Source organism: Nerophis ophidion, linkage group LG04 (genome assembly GCF_033978795.1).
Source record: "Nerophis ophidion isolate RoL-2023_Sa linkage group LG04, RoL_Noph_v1.0, whole genome shotgun sequence".
Lineage (NCBI taxonomy): Eukaryota > Metazoa > Chordata > Actinopteri > Syngnathiformes > Syngnathidae > Nerophis > Nerophis ophidion.
In genome coordinates this window covers 33,525,514-33,544,649 of record NC_084614.1, presented here as the reverse complement: position 1 = coordinate 33,544,649, position 19,136 = coordinate 33,525,514, and the positions used below count along the sequence as shown (strand labels likewise).

The 19,136-nt window shown below is 36.5% G+C and overlaps 1 protein-coding gene across 6 annotated transcripts in view; it reads left to right on the top strand.

Moving 5' to 3' along the window:
• Positions 1–18,738, top strand: part of ammecr1 (AMMECR nuclear protein 1) — a 61,522-nt gene extending 42,784 nt beyond the window's left edge. For 2 of the 6 annotated variants that reach the window (XR_009806471.1, XR_009806467.1), the window contains exons 7-8: positions 9,771–9,867; positions 14,881–14,896. Coding sequence is in view for 1 of the 6 variants with exons in the window: in XM_061897877.1 (XP_061753861.1) it covers positions 9,771–9,867; positions 14,881–14,995 (212 nt within the window). In the remaining 5 variants the exon portion in view is untranslated. Of the gene's footprint in view, positions 1–9,770; positions 9,871–14,880 lie in introns of those variants that run through there. The other 4 variants (XR_009806470.1, XM_061897877.1, XR_009806468.1 and 1 more) reach the window with 4 other exon arrangements.
• The last annotated feature ends 398 nt before the right edge of the window (positions 18,739–19,136 follow it).

Below are 19,136 nucleotides of genomic sequence, written 5' to 3'. Positions count from 1 at the left end.
ACATACATGTATGTATGTACATACATGTATATGTATGTATGTATATTTATACATCTATATATGTGTATATATGTACATACATTTATATGTATGTATGTATATTTATACATCTATATATATATATGTATGTATGTATGTATACATGTATATGTATGTATACATGTATATGTATGTATACATACATGCATACATGTATACATGTATATATGTATACATACATGTATACATATATATTTATACATGTATGTATACATGTATGTATACATGTATGTATATGTATACATGTATGTATACATGTATGTATACGTATACATGTATATGTATGTATACATGTATACGTATACATGTTTATGTATACATGTATACGTATACATGTTTACGTATACATGTATACGTACATGTATAAAGTTAAAATAACAATGGTATATGTATACATATACATGTATGTATATGTTTACATGTATATATGTTTACATGTATACATATACATGAAATCATATACTGTACATGTATACATATATCTATACATGTATATATGTATACCGTATTTCCTTAAATTTCCGCCGCGGCGCTAATTAATTTAAAACCACTAATTAATTTAAAACTTCTTCTCACTCCTGCGCTTACCAAAGGCATGCAGTAAAAGTAAGCATGTGCTAATTATTTTAAAACCTCTTCTCACTCCGGCACTTACCAAAGGCATACAGTAAAAATTTGATTGTGATGTAAGATTGGACCTTAAATCCTACTGAATAGCTCTTAATCTTCTTCCCTTAATGCAATTTCAAATTACCAGTATTGAAATCAGCCTCCTCCATTTTGAAAATGATGACAGGGAAGTGTCACTTGTGATGTCACGAGTTTGACCAGGCGGTAATACTAAGCATGCGCTAATTATTTAGCGAAGCGAGTTTGACCCGGCAGTAATTCAAGGCAGGCGCATACTATAGGCCCTGCTCCAATTCAAGGAATTACGGTATGTATACATGTATTTATACATTTATATGTATGTATACATGTATTAAAGTTAAAGTACCAATGATTGTCACACACATACTAGATATGGCGAAATTATCCTCTGCATTTGACCCATCACCCTTGATCACCCCCCTGAGAGGTGAGGGGAGAAGTGGGCAGCAGCGGTGCCGCGCCCGGGAGTAATTTATGGTGATTTAACCCCCAATTCTAACCCTTATTCCAACCCTTAATGCTGAGTGCCAAGCAGGGAGTAACTGGTCCCATTTTTATAGTCTTTGGTATTACACGACCTACTGTTCTCAGGGCGGACACTCTAACCACTAGGCCACTGAGTAGGTGTATGTATATGTATGTATACATGTATATGTATATGTATGTATACATGTATATGTATGTATACATGTATATGTATATGTATGTATACATGTACATGTATATGTATGTATATGTACGTATACATGTATATGTACGTATACATGTATATGTACGTATACATGTATATGTACGTATACATGTATATGTGTATACATGTATATGTACGTATACATGTATATGTACATATACATGTATATGTACGTATACATGTATATGTACGTATACATGTATATGTACGTATACATGTATATGTACGTATACATGTATATGTATATACATGTATATGTACGTATACATGTATATGTATATACATGTATATGTACGTATACATGTATATGTATATACATGTATATGTACGTATACATGTATATGTACGTATACATGTATATGTACGTATACATGTATATGTACGTATACATGTATATGTACGTATACATGTATATGTACGTATACATGTATATGTACGTATACATGTATATGTACGTATACATGTATATGTACGTATACATGTATGCGTACGTATACATGTATGCGTACGTGCGCGTGTACGCGTACGTACGCGTGTACGCGTACGTATACGTGCGTATACGTGCGTATACGTGTGTATACGTACGTATGTATACATGTATACGTATCTATACGTGTGTATACGTATGTATATATATGTATGTATATATGTATGTATACATGTATATGTACAGTTGTGATCAAAATTATTCAACCCCCACACAATTTTGGTGTTTTAGCAAGTAGGACATTTATTCCGCATTTTTTTTATAGTCATATCAAATAAAGATGTGTCAATTAGACAAATGCAACTTGAATTACATTATATTTTGTAACATACCAAACAGTGTAATTTCTCATAATATCTCATTGACAAAATCGTTCAACCCCTTGATGATCATAACTCTTAAGAACAGAATTCTAATAAGGTCTTTTCAATCAGGTGTTGAAAACATCTTATGTGATTAGAACTATAACGAGCAACAATTAAACTGATTGAAAAAGACTGACGCTCAGCTTCTTGTAGATGGTCAATGGTGTATTTGCAACATGGTGAAGTCCAGGGAGTGGTCAAAGAAGTCAAGAGAGGAGGTAATTTCTCTTCATAAGAAAGGATGTGGTTATAAGAAAATAGCAAAGACATTACACATTCCAAGAGACACAGTTGGGAGCATAATTCGCAAGTTTAAAGCTAAAGGCACAGTGGAAACACTACCTGGGCGTGGTAGAAAGAGTATGCTGTGTGCAACTGCTGTCCGGTATTTGAAGCGTACAGTGGTGGTGAAAAACCCCCGGGTAACAGCTGAGGAACTACAACAGGACATTGCAAAGGGGGGAATGCAGGTTTCGTCCCAGACAATAAGGCGCGCACTACGAGAGGAAGGCCTCCATGCCAGAACTCCCAGGCACACCCCACTTCTGTCTACAAGGCACAAGACAAATAGACTCCAGTATGCCAAAAATCATCTGGACAAACCCCAAAGGTTTTGGGAAATTGTTCTATGGAGTGATGAGACAAAAATGGAACTCTTTGGGCCTATGAATCAACGTTATGTCTGGAGGAGAAAAAATTAAGCTTACAAAGAGAACACCTTGCCTACTGTTAAGCATTGTGGGGGGTCAATCATGCTCTGGGGCTGTTTCTCTGCCTTAGGTACTGGGAATCTTAGGCGCGTTCAAGGCATTATGAATTCTATTTCCTACCAGGATATATTAGCTGCAAATGTCATGAAGTCAGGGACGAAGCTGAGGCTTGGGAGACGTTGGACCTTCCAACAGGACAACGATCCCAAGCATACCTCCAAATCAACATCAGAGTGGTTGCAGAAGAAGGGCTGGAAGACACTGGAGTGGCCTTCAGTCGCCAGACCTAAATCCTATAGAAAACCTGTGGTGGGACTTGAAGAAGGCAGTTGCAGCACGCAAGCCCAAGAATATGAATGAACTGGAGGGCTTTGCCCAAGAGGAATAGGCTAAAATACCTGTAGATCGTTGCAAGAAGCTTGTGTCCGGTTATGTATGACGTTTGAAGTATGTAATTACTGCCAAAGGATGTTCTACTAAGTACTAAAGATGCATGTAACTAGGGGATTGAATAATTGTGTCAATGAGATATTAAGAAAAATTTCCTTTTTTGGTATTTTGTAAAATACAGTGTTACAATTTAAGTTGCATTTGTTTATTTGACACATCTTTACTTGATATGACTATAAACAAAATAGGGAATACATGTCCAACTTGCTAAAACCCTGAAATTGTGTGGGGGTTGAATAATTTTGATCACAACTGTATGTATGTACACATGTATATGGATGTATACATGTATATGTGTATATGTATGTATGTATACATGTATGTATATTTGTATGCATATATGTATGTATGCATGTATGTATACATGTGTATATGTATGTATGTATACGTGTGTATGTATGTATGTATGTATACGTGTATATGTATGTATGTGTATATGTATGTATGTATACATGTGTATGTATATGTATACATGTATACATTTTTGTATTGGTATACATTTATGTATACGTATACATTTATGTATACATGCATACGTATACATTTATGTATACGTATACATGCATACGTATACATTTATGTATACATGCATATGCATACATGTGTACGTATACATGTATTGTTGGAAATAAACTCAAACCATAACATAGATGATTTTCTTTCATAAAGACACAAATATAAGTTGCTTTATTACCTGATTCTGATGACATGCATGGATTGAAATCAAACAGGATTCACAGTAGTGCTGCTTACGTTCACATTTTCAAATTTACATTGTAGAGGAGAAAAAAAAATCCTCCTTTCTGTCCAATACCACATGGAAGTGGTTGTTTTTTTACATCTTTATTGTCAAGCTTTCATATTTGTTTTTATACACTTTACAATAAATAAATTGATGGCAAACTCTGTATCTTACTAGCTTGTGCACGTGAGCTTTTTCTTATTTGGTTAGCATAGGCAGGATAAAGCAGCACTTTTATTTTGAAGACAGGAACTGTGTGGTCGGTCTTTGGGGCTTTGACAGCAGGTGCGACGCAAAAGTATGTTGAAATAAAAATTGTTTCTTACCTTCCTGTCAGTCGTTTTTTTCTTAATACTGAGCTTGCTGCAACTAGTGTCATCTCACAAGATCCTCGGGTCCTGCGAATGTCAATCAAGTGACAAACATGATGTTATAGTGAAGATTGATGATCGCTAATTTTTAGGAATATTCTATTAATGCCTGGCTGGCGATCGACCAACACACCTTTTACTATGTTTATCTCCATTCATCCGGGTTATTGTTATCTCGGGGCATTCAATTGATCACAAGTGGAGTACTTGGTTTGTCCTTGAAGACATTTAGCCGCCCATCCAAATAGGCTTCATCAGTTTGTGCTCATAGATTGGTCAAATCTAGTCCAGCGGCTTGTGCCAAAATCTTCAAAAAACAGTAGGTTGTGCCTGGGCCAGGATGGTTTCGCCCTATCGTAGTGAGAAAAACAACTGTTTTAATGCAAACGGTCAATCCTAACTGTCAAAGCCAACGACAGTCGTTGGAAGTGTGAATTCCCCTCGTTAGCATTGAGGAATCGTGTGGCAGAACGATCGCTGTGGATCCACTATTACCAGTCCAAAATAGTCAGAATCCCCCGTGTAAGCATTCCATTCAGTTGTTAACTAATGGCACACATGACATTCTGGACTAACTCCTAATATTTGTTGGAAGCTAAATTGCAGAGTCTTGGGAATGGTTGACGGACGGTGTTTTATGTGGGTGACAAGTTGTGTCGCAGACCACCACCTCTGTTCAGGGATAGTTTTTCAACCCATTGATGGCTTCCCTCACTCCTCTTTCGTACCATACATCCTCCCTGTCCAGAATCTGTACATTTTTGTTCTCAAAGGAGTGCTGTTTCTCCCTGAGGTATAGGTAGACAGCGGAGTCTTGGCCTCAAGAGTTTGCCCATCTATGCTGAGCCATGCGTTGGCTTAACGGTTGTTTTGTTTCCGAGATCTAATTTTGTAGGTGTGGGGTATCCAGTTTTTAGGATGCACCAGTCTCTGTCTCAGGCTGTAGCCTGGTTTGAAGTGTTCTAGGATGTTGTGTTGGTTAAAATTTGTTCTGAGTTTGTCAGACCTGATACACATGGAATGACAATATTTTTGCATCTGTCACCATTTTCCTCGTCATCAACTTTGTTCTTCTTAATCCTGGAACTTGATGCACTTTTCACAAACGACCCGCTGGGATGACCACAGGTTTTGAGGGCTTCCCTCAAATGCCTATGCTCTTTCTCTTTGGCCTGTAGCTGGTAGGAACATTATCAGCTCTGATAACACCCAGTTTGTGTTCCAGTTGGTGGTGTGAGACAAAAAGTAGGTATTGATCAGTATATGGGGGTTTCCGGTAAACCCCAAAATGGAAACACTCTGTGATCGACCGGTAGCTAGCAATTGACGTAATGGGCACCCCTGGTCTAGGTTCTCTTTAGGCTGCTGTTTATTCACCTAAATCCGTGGAGATTTGGTCGTATTTTGAAATGTTTAGAGGCAAATATATAAGCCATCATGAAACAATATTTAAAATGGAATGGGATCCATACATTTTTAAGAAATATATTTTTTTTAGGATTTAAACCACCATGACGTTACTGTTCGCCACAATTTAACTTCATTCGACACTAACAGTATATAGAGAAGAAAATATTGGATGCACATCATGTCTTTACATCTAAGGGGTCTACAAATTAAGCATTAATTAGTGAAAGACAAAGTTTATTAGTGCATCAGTAAGTAACGTACAAACCCCATTTCCATATGAGTTGGGAAATTGTGTTAGATGTAAATATAAACTGAATACAATGATTTGCAAATCCTTTTCAACCCATATTCAGTTGAATGCACTACAAAGACAACATATTTGATGTTCAAACTCATAAAAAATATTTTTTTTGCAAATAATAATTAACTTAGAATTTCATGGCTGCAACATGTGCCAAAGTAGTTGAGAAAGGGCATGTTCACCACTGTATTACATCACCTTTTCTTTTAATAACACTGAAACGTTTGGGAACTGAGGAAACTAATTGTTGAAGCTTTGAAAGTGGAATTCTTTCCCATTGTTGTTTTATGTAGAGCTTCAGTCGTTCAACAGTCCGGGGTCTCCGCTGTCGTATTTTACGATTCATAATGCGCCACACATTTTCGATGGGAGACAGGTCTGGACTGCAGGCGGGCCAGGAACGTACCCGCACTCTTTCACTAAGAAACTACGCTGTTGTAACACGTGGCTTGGCATCGTCTTGCTGAAATAAGCATGGACGTTCATGATAACGTTGCTTGGGTGACAACATATGTTGCTCCAAAACCTGAATGGACCATTCAGCATTAATGGTGCCTTCACAGATGTGTAAGTTACCCATGTCTTGGGCACTAATACACTCCCATACCATCACAGACGCTGGCTTTTGAACTTCACGCCTATAACAATCCGGATAGTTATTTTCCTCTTTGTTCCGGAGGACACCACGTTTACGGTTTCCAAATATAATTTGAAATGTGGACTCGTCAGACCACAGAACACCTTTCCACTCTGCATCATTCCATCTTAGATGAGCTCGAGCCCAGCGAAGCCAGCGGCGTTTCATTGTTGTTGTTGATGAATGGGTTTTGCTTGCATAGCAGAGTTTTAACTTGCACTTACAGATGTAGCAACCAACTGTAGTTACTGGCAGTGGTTTTATGAAGTGTTCCTGATCCCATGTGGTGATATCCTTTACACACTGATGTATTTTTTTGATGCAGTACCGCCTGAGGGATCCAAGGTCCGTAATATCATCGCTTACGTGCAGTGATTCCTCCAGATCTGAACCTTTTGATGATTTTACGGACCGTAGATGGTAAACTCCCTAAATTCCTTGCAATAGCTCGTTGAGAAATGTTGTTCTAAAACTGTTCGACAAATTGCTTACAAATTGGTGACCCTCGCCCCATTCCTTGTTTGTGAATTACTTAGCATTTCATGGAAGCTGCTTTTATACCCAATCATGGCACCCATCTGTTCCCAATTAGCCTGCACACCTGTGGTATGTTCCAAATATGTTTGATGGGAATTTCTCAACTTTATCAGTATTTATTGCCACCTTTCCCAACTTCTTGGTCACGTGTTGCTGGCATCAAATTCTAAAGTTAATGATTATTTGCAAAAATATATATATATTTAGCAATTTGAACATCAAATATGTTGTCTTTGTAGAATATACAACTGAATATGGGTTGAAAATGATTTGCAAATCATTGTATTCTGTTTATATTTACATGTAACACAATTTCCCAACTCAAGGAAACGGGGTTTGTATTTGATTGACATAACAAGTGCTGTACTGCTGTGATCATTACGCTAATGGGAAAAAGGATACATTTGTTTAAGTTGAGTAGTCTAGTTGTCTCATCTACAATTAATGTCTGCAGTTGTTTTTATGGTGTAATGTTCATATTTTGTGTCATTATTTAGCTATAGATGTCCCTGTTGTTCAGCAAAGTTTGCTAGCCATATCAAGATTCAGTGCTGTTGAGCCTACAAGAGATTTTTTCATTTGGTTCATTAATACTATTAAGGATATTTTATTGATGCTGATGAATATCACCAAAGACGCTATTAATGTGGTCATTCATGTCGAAATAAGCACTTGGCTTTCCTTCACATCAACAACAAAACTTTTAGTTTCTGGTATGAAAATCGACAACTAAAATATGATGGATTGGACCAACAATCACAATATTTATTACTCAGACCAAACATGACAGTTTATTTGCACAATCAGGTCTTCGTAGTAATACTTAGGCATAGCAACCACAGAAGAACACAAACTAATGCCATGTATTGTCCTTTTCTTACAATATTAATATAGTACAGAATAAAACTGATTGCATCAAAAAAAATTCTCAAACAAATCAAATGTTAAAACATTTTACAAAGTGATTGTTGCAGACACAAGCAGTCCGATTGTATTCTACAAAAGGACAGAAGGGATACTTTTAAGAGCCATTTCTTTTGACACACTTGAGTTTTTTTCCCTGACTTTATTACCTTTATGAACCAATTATTTCGGGACTCTAGGAAATTTCTCTATTTGAACGACTGGAACACTGAAGAACAGGACAGCAACACGACATTTTCTGCACACACTCTCACTTGTAATGCTAGGCTACGCTTGACCATCGTATGAATTAAGCCGCAAAGAAGAAAAACGGATGTGACGTCATATGCACCCCTCCTATAGGGCCCCTTTAAAGGTCTCAGGGACCCTAAAGGATCTGAATTTAATGATTATTTGCAAAAAAAAAAAATGCTTATCAGTTTGAACATCAAATATGTTCTCTTTGTAGCATATTCAACTGAATATGGGTTGATAATGATTTACAAATCATTGTATTCCGTTTATATTTACATCTAACACAATTTCCCAACTCAAATGGAAACAGGGTTTGTATTTGATTGACATAAGTGCTGTACTGCTGTGATCATGACGCTAATGGGAAAAAGGATACATTTGTTTTAAGTTGAATAGTCTAGTTGTTTCATCTACAATTAATGTACAGAATAAATCTGATTGCATCAAAAAAAAATTCTCAAACAAATCAAATGTTAAAACATTTTACAAAGTGATTGTTGCAGACACAAGCAGTCCGATTGTATTCTACAAATGGATGGAAGTGATACTTTTAAGAGCCATTTCCTTTGACACATTTGAGTTTTTTTCCCTGACTTTATTACAAAACTATCTGTCAATTGTTTTTTATAATTAAAAAAAAAAGGCACGTTACCTGTCCTTTGTCAAAGAAAACAGTAGTTTTTATAAGGCCAACACACAAACTATGCATTATTTTTACCCCAGAAAAAATTCAAAGTGCAGTATTTGATGTGAAGTAATTGGAGCCTTCAAAATGAAACTAATTCATCTCAACGATGATTTTGATTCATTATTATTTTTTGAGCAATGACAGTTGTAAGGAAAAACAGCCTGCATCGCAGCTTTTATAAGTGTCCTAATTTAAGCTTTTTCTTGTTACATTACATCGGTTTGCTCTTTTATTTCACTTACGTTTTGTTTTTTTGTAATTGTATTTTTTGAAGGTGCCACAGGGCGTCAAATTAGCTGCGGGCTGCAAATGACCCTCAGGACGCACTTTGGACACCTTTGGTCTAATGAATAAAATCTGTCACTCTGGCCACAGAATGGTTGATTTGGTCAGCGCATTAGTTTGATTGTTGTGTTCACACCTGACAGCTGATGACTGTGTAAAAGCACCCTGACATGTACTCTAAATGAATACCTGCCAATGTATTGTTGCGTGGATCTTAATCATTGGTAAACTCCATCTGTCTTCTGTAGGTTGGGACCACATTCAAACCATAGATTCCTTACTACGAAAGGGAGGTTACAAAGCCCCCATCACAAATGATTTCAGGAAGACCATTAAGTTAACCAGGTAAGCTCACGTGGTTAAATTTACTCATACAGCATACACACAATGGTACTTAAGCCACAATATTAGGCACACCACTGCTGAGAACGTACACATGACCCATTGAAATTCCTTTTTTTCTTGTTTATGATGTGGATGGTAAAGTGCTTTACATTCACATAAAGTTGGTAAGGTATTCAATCATTTTGGGATAATTTCCTTATAAAAAAAAACACCTGACTACCATGTAGCGATCATCCTCGACAATGTTACAGATGAAACTCAGTAAATTAGAATATTGTGCAAAGGTTTTTTTTTTTACCAGCAATTAGGTTTACAAGGTGAAACAAATAAATAATATTAGCTCATAACTTGCAAGTCAATATATTTCAAGATTTATTTTGATATAATTTTGATGATTGACAATTATGGCTTAATAGTTTTATGAAAACCTCGAAAGGAAAATGTATTTAAATTTTTGGTTTACAAAAACTATAAACCATTATCATCAACATTATAACTAATAAATGACTTCATTAAACAAATCTCTGTGAAGTCTGATTATTAATAAATCACATAGAATTAAATGAGGTACTCCTTTTGAAAAATACAATACTTGGTTTGGCAGCAATACTTTAAACTTAGGTAAATATTTTAAGGACAAGCATCCAAACCTGCATGAGGGGTTTAAAGACAGACAGGTAATGTAGTTAACTAGCTCCCCCTGTTGTGCATATGATAAGTTAGATGCCCCAAAGAGCAGGTTTGCCCGTTGCCAATTATTAGCAAAGTCAAAACTAATGCAAGTGAAACGACTGAATTTCTTAACAAATTCTTACAATCTGCACTTTTTAAAAGGGGAAATGCACTTTAAAAAAAATCTTGCTTATCATTCACAATCCTTGTCTAAGAGACACATTTTGTTTAATGCATTGTAACTTGTAAAAGACTAGCAAAAGTCAGCTAACAATGGAGGTAATGGAATCCACACTATTCCGCCAGCTAATCACTCAAAAAACATCCGAAAACCTACTTCAAAATTGTATATACGTGCTGTAAATATATACTGTATATAATGTAGTAACAGGCACATTAATAATAACATGAAATACTTACATATTTTGGTAATTTTCAGCATACAGCGGCACATACCTTTTACAGACGCATCACACCGTTCGCTATAACCTTCAACATCTACTACTAATCATGGCAGGCTTCATGAGAAAGAAGAATAGCTGAATAAACTGAGGTTGTGCTCCAATTTTTAGAAGCTGAGTGATAAGCAGATCTAGCATCATGTGCCCTATGGCTAAGTGCTAAACAAGAAATACAAACTACATAACAAAACAATCACTTACTGTGGACTGTCTGCTCTCAGTGGCATGCTTTCTAATGGGATGTTCATATATTGTTGTCTAGATTAAGAACTATTCATAATCCTCACCTGGGTTAAAAAAAAAAAAAAAGGCCTTAAATGAGTGTCTTTCCCCCATCACTAGGATTAAGTGGAATGACACATTGGACCAACTTCTAGGTTTGTGGCAAAAACTTTTTACTATACAAGTAGAGGCATCATTTATAATCTAGAATGTAATTTATCAATTTAAAAGCAATGCAGTAGGAGCTCAGTATGTCAATGGCAACATAAGATAGTTAGCGCTCTGTGACACGGTGCCGCTAAAAGTAGTTCCTTAATGTTAGCGTGTGGAGTGGTGTTTTTTTGGATGATTTTTAGAAGGCTTTTTTCGGCGCCATAGAAGACTCTGGTTAGCTTCACTGGTAGCCACTTCGTTCTTGCTGTCTATTACAAATTAGAGTGCCTAAAAAAAGAGACGTGACTGGTAGTAAAAATTCCCCCCAAAAAGTGCAGTTCACTTTTAGTAATGTGTGTTTAACCCGCTACATGTCTTATCTGTAGTTTTAGCCAGTATTGTTTTTAGTATTTACACATTATTTTATTTGTCTTAAAGGGGAACTGCACTATTTTAAAAATGTTGCTTATCATCCAAAAACATTATGAATGACATGAACACGGATGGATTTTTAAAATTCATTCTAGCTTATAAAAATATGTCCGCTTAAAGCGGAGCCAATGGCAGGTCCTCTATTTTGCCCATAAAACACAATAAAAAAAAACATTCAAACACCGCCAACAACACTCCATTTACATTTCGTGACTTGAATATTAACCAACTATTAGTGATATTATTATTTTAGCGCCAACCAGATAAACTATTTAAAGCGGCGCTGTGATCACTCGTGTGTGTGTGTGTGTGTGTGTGTGTGTGTGTGTGTGTCTATGTTTACATCATCAAGGGGTAAGGTGCTTCCTTTGCTCGTGAAAGTTTATTGTAGATCATAAATCATGATGAACATTCTGAATTTATTTCATCCATCCGTTCATTTTCTAGATAATGTTATTTATCTCACCATATGAAATATAACGTATTACTTATGGAGTATAGGAAGTGAACAAAAGTGTTATCAACTGCTATGTTAAGAAAAAGGGGTAGGCTTAAATAAGCTTTGCTTCTTCCTACTCCTTTTCGAACATGTTGAATAGAGAACCTGGAAATTGTGATGTATAATGTTGTATGCATGCATGTTCGAGATAAACTCAAATCATGCCTTTCACCTGGTAGTAGAAGGACAAGGATGCAAGTTGGTACACTTTGACAGCTAATTTAGAGGTGTTTGGATGTTTTTAAGGGATTTTAGGCACAATAGAGAGACTTCTATAAGCTCCATTATAAGCTGACTATTATTCGCATTTATTTAATTTTTACAATGCATAAAAAAAGCAAAACATATTCATTCTTGTCTTATATAAGGTTTGTGAATGATAGGCAAAATTAAAAAAAATGCAGTTCTTTGCAGACTAAGAGTGGGAACTATAAATTATGAAACATTTAATACAATGTCAATAAAGCTTTTTATTCTGGTTATACCTAATCCTCGATTATGGCTGGCTATATTAAGATGTAAAATTGTAAATAGTTTTTCAGTGCAATAAGAAAAGCCTAGTATGTTTCATGGCTTTTAATTTTTACTTGAATCTTCCCAAATTGTTCTTTGAGTGCAATAGGAAGCGTATGTTTAATGTATCATACTATTTTCTGTTTAAATAAAGCCAACAATTATTTATTTTTGGTGCCCTTTAATTTTAAAAGTATCGAAATACATATTTGTATCGGTACCAATTCAAAAAAGTTTGTATTGGAACAAAACTTACGACAATCTAAATGTGTGTTTTAAAAAAAACATTATTAGAGCCCTCCTGACATGAAATAACACACACATAGTAACGTTTGGACTAGCTTCACCCAATATAATAGCATTAAGTGTATTTTGGGCATTGCTGGACTCACCGGTAACACAAGTATCCTTCCTCTAAGCGTCATTGCTATGGCCATCACCTGGCCTAAGTCCGGACCGATGCCATCCTATACCAACCTGGGCCTATACTTAAAAATATATTTAAGTATTTTAAATTGTGTCTGGGTTTGCTTCTCTTTGACAAGCACAGCTTTTGTAGTGATATTGTTTTATTGAATCATGAAATTCACTTTCTAAGGTGCATGCAAGTTAAGCCATCTTACATGATACTATTCAGCCAATTGAATCTCTGCATTCCAGGCAAGGCCGGCCCATGGCATACAGGCATACAAGGCATACTATACAGTTGTTTATGGACACAACCACGTGATCATATCCTGGGATTTAAAAAAAAAAAAAAATGTTAGATTTTGTTCTTCAATTTAAATCCATCTGTTATCAAATAAGACATCAAAAAATTTATGTAACATAATTTTTGTTGTCAAAGTTTAAAACAACACTCTTTTGCTAAAATGAAAAATGGTTCATTCCTCCTGGTATTGGAAAACCAAGCATAGAAGTTCAATCAACATGGGTGTCCTAATGTCGGCAAAGCTCATATTTATGCATTCACAGGTAAAAATATACATTTGTAGCAGCATCAGACAAAGTTATGTTTAAATTTTCTCTTTTGCATATCTTAGCACTTAACTGTGTTTTCAATTAAATTAAATTCAAGGACCATTGATTATAGTAAGAAACATGCATCACTTGTTTTTAAAGACAGTGTAAGTTTAACCCATGAATAACAGTTATGACAATGCTGTATTGTGATTTTTATTATCCAGTAATGATAATCCTACATGAATACGCTAATCTCTATTTTACACATTGAAGTAAGGGGAAACATGGATATAATTATATTTCACACATTAAGGTTAAATGAAATGTTTATGGTGAGATGTGAGTTGTTAAATAGTTTATAATGAATAAATAATATATCAAAAGCTAAAATGGGGCCAGAAATTAAATATTGTGTAGGGCCACAAAAAACTTATATTTTAGGCGCTAAACATTCCGACTTTAAGTACACAGACTGACAGACGGAGAGAAGTAAAGTGAGTGACATGGAACAACGCGAGATTGTAAGAAGGAAAAACAGAGCAAATGAGACCGAGCAAAAGAACAGAGAGACAAGTTAGCGTCACAGAGCGAGAGTACAAAGAAACCCTATTTAGTGAATTTGCTTTATTTATTTTTTTAAACTTTAGAATTGGAAATTTTAATTGACTGTTATTTGTTAAGAGTTTCTGTTCTTTCTTCCGGGCGACTTTCCCAACCTGTATTCTTTTTTATTTTTATTTTTTAACTTTCATGAAAACAGCAGCCGCGCTTACTCTCTGCCTGAGCAATTCTTAAAAACAAAAAAAACAAACAGCCGTGTAAATCAGGTCTTCAAAATAAAAGCATGACACTTAATCTAAACAAACAACCCATCAGCATAACACATCCTGTCGCTGTAAATTCAGGCCTTCAAAATGAAAAACGCACAATAAACAACAGAGTTGCACCACATAAGACAGTCCAGTTTTTCATCCTGCAAAATTTGAGTGTTTTTTTTTTTCCTGATATTTTCAAAAGATAATGTAGAGAGGCATTTAAAATCCTTTTAAAAACAGCATCTGATGTGGCCTGACCTGTTTCCCCATCCCCCCGTTTTAGGTACCGTAGCGAGAAGATGACAATGGGCTATGCAGACTACATAGCCCACCGCCAGCATCCTCACTACCAGAATGGCATCGGGCACCCTCTTCCACCCTACAACCATTATTCCTGACAGCGAGCCGCATGACCAATCATTGGACCTCTCTGCTGACCTTTTCCCAGGAGAGCCCGCCCCCTCCTGGTCTAGCTATTTCTACTACTGTACCATTTTATGATGATAGTTTCCGTTGTCATGCTAGCAGTCTCCCAAGATGATGTTAACATGGCAACGGGCTCGATTAAGGCGAGAGAATCCACCTTTTTGTTAATGAGTGTGAGTGTGCGGTTTTTGCAGCATACGTATATCTTATAAATCCCTTTTATTTGTGGTTTTTGTCATTTTAACCATCAAGTCCACTCAGTAACCGAATTATGTGGATAAAAGAAAGTCTTTTATTTTGCAACCATATTTTACTTGGAATATTTTTTTTTCCCTTTCTTTTTCTATCAGACTTCATGTAAAGCATGTAGCAGGGCAACCACAGTTCTCAAAGGCTGTGTCATCTCTACTCTGACTCCTCTCAAAAAAAAAAAAAAAGTTTGTTTTAGCGCTTAAACTCTTGTGTAGTAACTTTGTATCGAGTTGTGTATACTCCAAAAGTTTCCATTGATACCATTGATTAGCTTTTGTTGGCTGTTTTTTGCTGGAGCTCGCAGCCTTTTTAGTTTTTTTGTATGTATTCTTCCTTCCGCCTATAGTCAAGACATTTAAGATGGAGTAGTGTTATTTGTTGTGTTGTCCCAGCAGGCGTGGCCATTTTTAGGCTTGTGTTTTTTAAAACGGGGTAACAGCATTTGATTTAGGGAGGTGTCCTGATACCACATGTATGCTGTTTCCGTTTACTGGCAGGGAAGTCATGTGACAGGAAAGCTTCTTAAAGCCATATTTCTCAAGTCGTCGTATTTTGGATGGCCGTGACCTCCAGCGTATTCAACGCAATATATGTATTCATTCGCACGTCTTCGTCTTTTTGATACGTGTTTTGAGTTTCTTTTTGCGTAGGAAGTTCTTTGTGTGGAGACACAACTGAATTAAGGCCCGAGTTTTCGCGGAGCTTCCGTTTGGTTGGCTGGAATTTTTTTTTTGAGAGGTTCTCTTTCCATTTTTTAAATTTTTTTGGGGAGGGGAGGGGGTGTAACAGCCTTTTAGTTTTTTCTTTATGCAAAAAACGTCAAGGGCTTTTTGGCACTTCTAACCACAGCTAACTCAAAATGAACCCACATTTTTCAAGTTATGTTGCCTTAAAACAGATGATTTTTACCAACAACTGACGGCGAGATGATGCTCTGTTCCTGCGTTTCCACCACCGCAGACACGCCACCAACCCCGGGAGTTTTTTTTACGGAGCTTCCATTTCCCGCTTCATTTTCAATCCCAGCACAACCACAACTGATCTGCTGCAAAACCAAACTGACCCATGCTCTTGAACACACATGTCTTTGTGTACACATGCAATGTGTCTAATTGCATCTATGAGTATGAGACCTATGGTTTTCTCCATCATATATATATTATTATGCTTGATTTATGACTTGGACACTCTTAAGAGATTGAAATGACAAATATGGTGCTATCTGACCTCATATTGGGGTGGTCACGGCCCGTGACTGGTCATGCGGACTCATATCTTACTTAAAAAAAAAAAAAAAAAAAGATGTTACATGTAAGGTTTTCTCTTTTGTATATTGCTGCGAAACGCAGCACATTTTTATCACTGAAGGAAAACAAAAAAAACGTAGCCCCCCTCCCCTCCCCAGCTGTCATCAAATCCATTGTGGTGAGTTCCCTATGGGAAAACGGATATTCCTTCACGTGTAATGAAGACATGTCCCAACGGGCTACGGAATGTACTGTTACCAATCCCGATATATTCCGAGAGAATCTTATGTGTGTTACCTTTTTTGACTCTTTGATATATGCAGATCTGTTCTGTGTTTGCCCGTGCATGTTTGAAAGGACAGGAAGTCAGGCGTGAACTTTAACCACACTCGCACGGCCTTGTCTGTCCAGGTGTCATCGGTCGTTTGCCCCTCTCCATAGGTCGGATCGGATTTTCCTTTAAAAAACAAGACTCATCCAGCCTATGCCAAATACCTGACGAGGTGTGAAATGGCGACGCGTTGGTGTGTACCGATGCAGGGCAGTTGCCTGGAATTCTGAGCCGCCTGAAAGAATATCGTAATGGGCCTCTATCCCAGTGGTTCTCCAAAAGTTTTCACCAAGTACCACCACAGAAAACTCGTTGCTCTCGAAGTACCACCATAAAGACAAATATTATAATACAGTTGCGTAGTAGGCCTATGTATTCATTTAAAACAAGGCAGACGTTTTAGTTAAGTGTATTTGATATTTTTGGCCACTGACATGACACACAGTTTGAACAGTAACACTGAATCTACTTAAAATAAAATTAGGCGACTCTTTGCCGTACCACTAGATGGAGCCCTACCTTAGTTTGAGAATCATTCTACCTAAGTCATTGACTGTTTGGGCCAGTGTGGGCCCTTAGAATTGTTCCCCCTATCACAGCAGCGATACCTCATGGGAGATTTGGACTTGTTTCTCGTTTGTCGTAGCAGTTAAGCGTCAATAAGGGGGAAGAAGGCTCGTAGTTCAGCCTCAGCACTTCCTCGCACGGCCATTTCTCGTACTCAGCTGGCGTGGACTTGTCGTGTTTGACTGAACCAAAGATACTGAGCGGCTGTGTCCCAACTTGCTGCTCTTCTGGCCCGATTTCCTGTCCTTCCAACGCAGTCGACTAAAACCTTAATGTTTGTGCGTCGGTTTATCGAGCAACCCAATTTTTCAATGAAAAATCTCACCTGAAGCCGTTCATGGCATCAAGGATGGTTTTAAAAAAGGTTGCATCTTATTTTGTTTCTCGTTATTATTGCTCTAATTCACACATACACACACCCTCACACAAAAAAAAAATCCCATTGTGTGCCTCGTAGCTTTATGGGTTTATATTTTTTCCCAGAAAACCAGCAGTTATTCTTTGTATAAAAGATGGGATTTTTTTTCTTATTTTTTATGCCATTAAAGATGAAAAGCCTGTTTTCGTTACTCTGGACCCAGTAGCTGCACTGGTGTACAATCGCACTGATAGATGAATAGTAAAAATAAAAACGAATAAAAAAATAATAATAATCATGACAAATGAAATAAGATCTACAATAAACTTGTGTTCAATACTTTTTTATTACAGAAGATAAAAAGGACTGTTTTTGTACGTCATAAATTCTTTCCAAAAGAATATTTCGAATCTTGTTTCTGAATTATTTTAGTGGTTTTCTATGTTCTGAATTTTGCAGACACCGACTTCTATGAGAATATGTCGCTGTACACAATTATTTTTTTCAGTTGCAGTGGCCTGACGGGCAGGGGTTTGCCTGGTGTAACTCCCCATACCAACTTTTTTCCTTTTTTTTTCTTTTTGACTTGTTTGATTCTGCTTTGGTAACTTGAACATGTTGATGGATAAATATGAATCGGGAAAGCGCAAATCCCACCCCTGTAGAAGTAGAACCTTCCTCCCTGAATTGCTGTTGGTGAGACAAGACTTGAAATGGGCATTTTGTTCATTCTGTAAGACCCCCAACATAAAAGAAGTTAGGTATACACAAAAGAAAATACATAAAAACAAAAAAAAAAATGCAAATGAGTTAGGGTGAGGATGAAAATATCTAAAAAAAAAAATACATATATCAATGGGTTATCTTGAGTATGTAAGCAATGGATGTGAAGATAATGTAGTTTTAAACATTGTTATTACCTTTTAAAATCATTTATTCAATAAAAAAAGTCAACTCAAACATCAAGAGGTTGTTTTCTTTTTGCGCAGTCACAATCGGCATAGTTACGGTACACATGCAATTTGTCAAAGATAAACGTCCCAGTCTACATTTCAATCTAAAAGTGTGTTAGCTCCTGTTTGTTCTGTAGAATATGTTCTCCATATGAGTTGGTTAAATTGTGTTAGATGTAAATATAAACGGAATACAATGATTTTCAACCCATATTCAGTTGAATATGCTACAAAGACAACATATTTGATGTTCAAATATATATATTTTTTGCAAATAATCATTAACTTTAGAATTTGATGCCAGCAACACGTGACAAAGAAGGTGGCACTAAATACTGATAAAGTTGAGGGATGCTCATCAAACACTTATTTGGGACATCCCACAGGTGTGCAGGCTAACCGGGA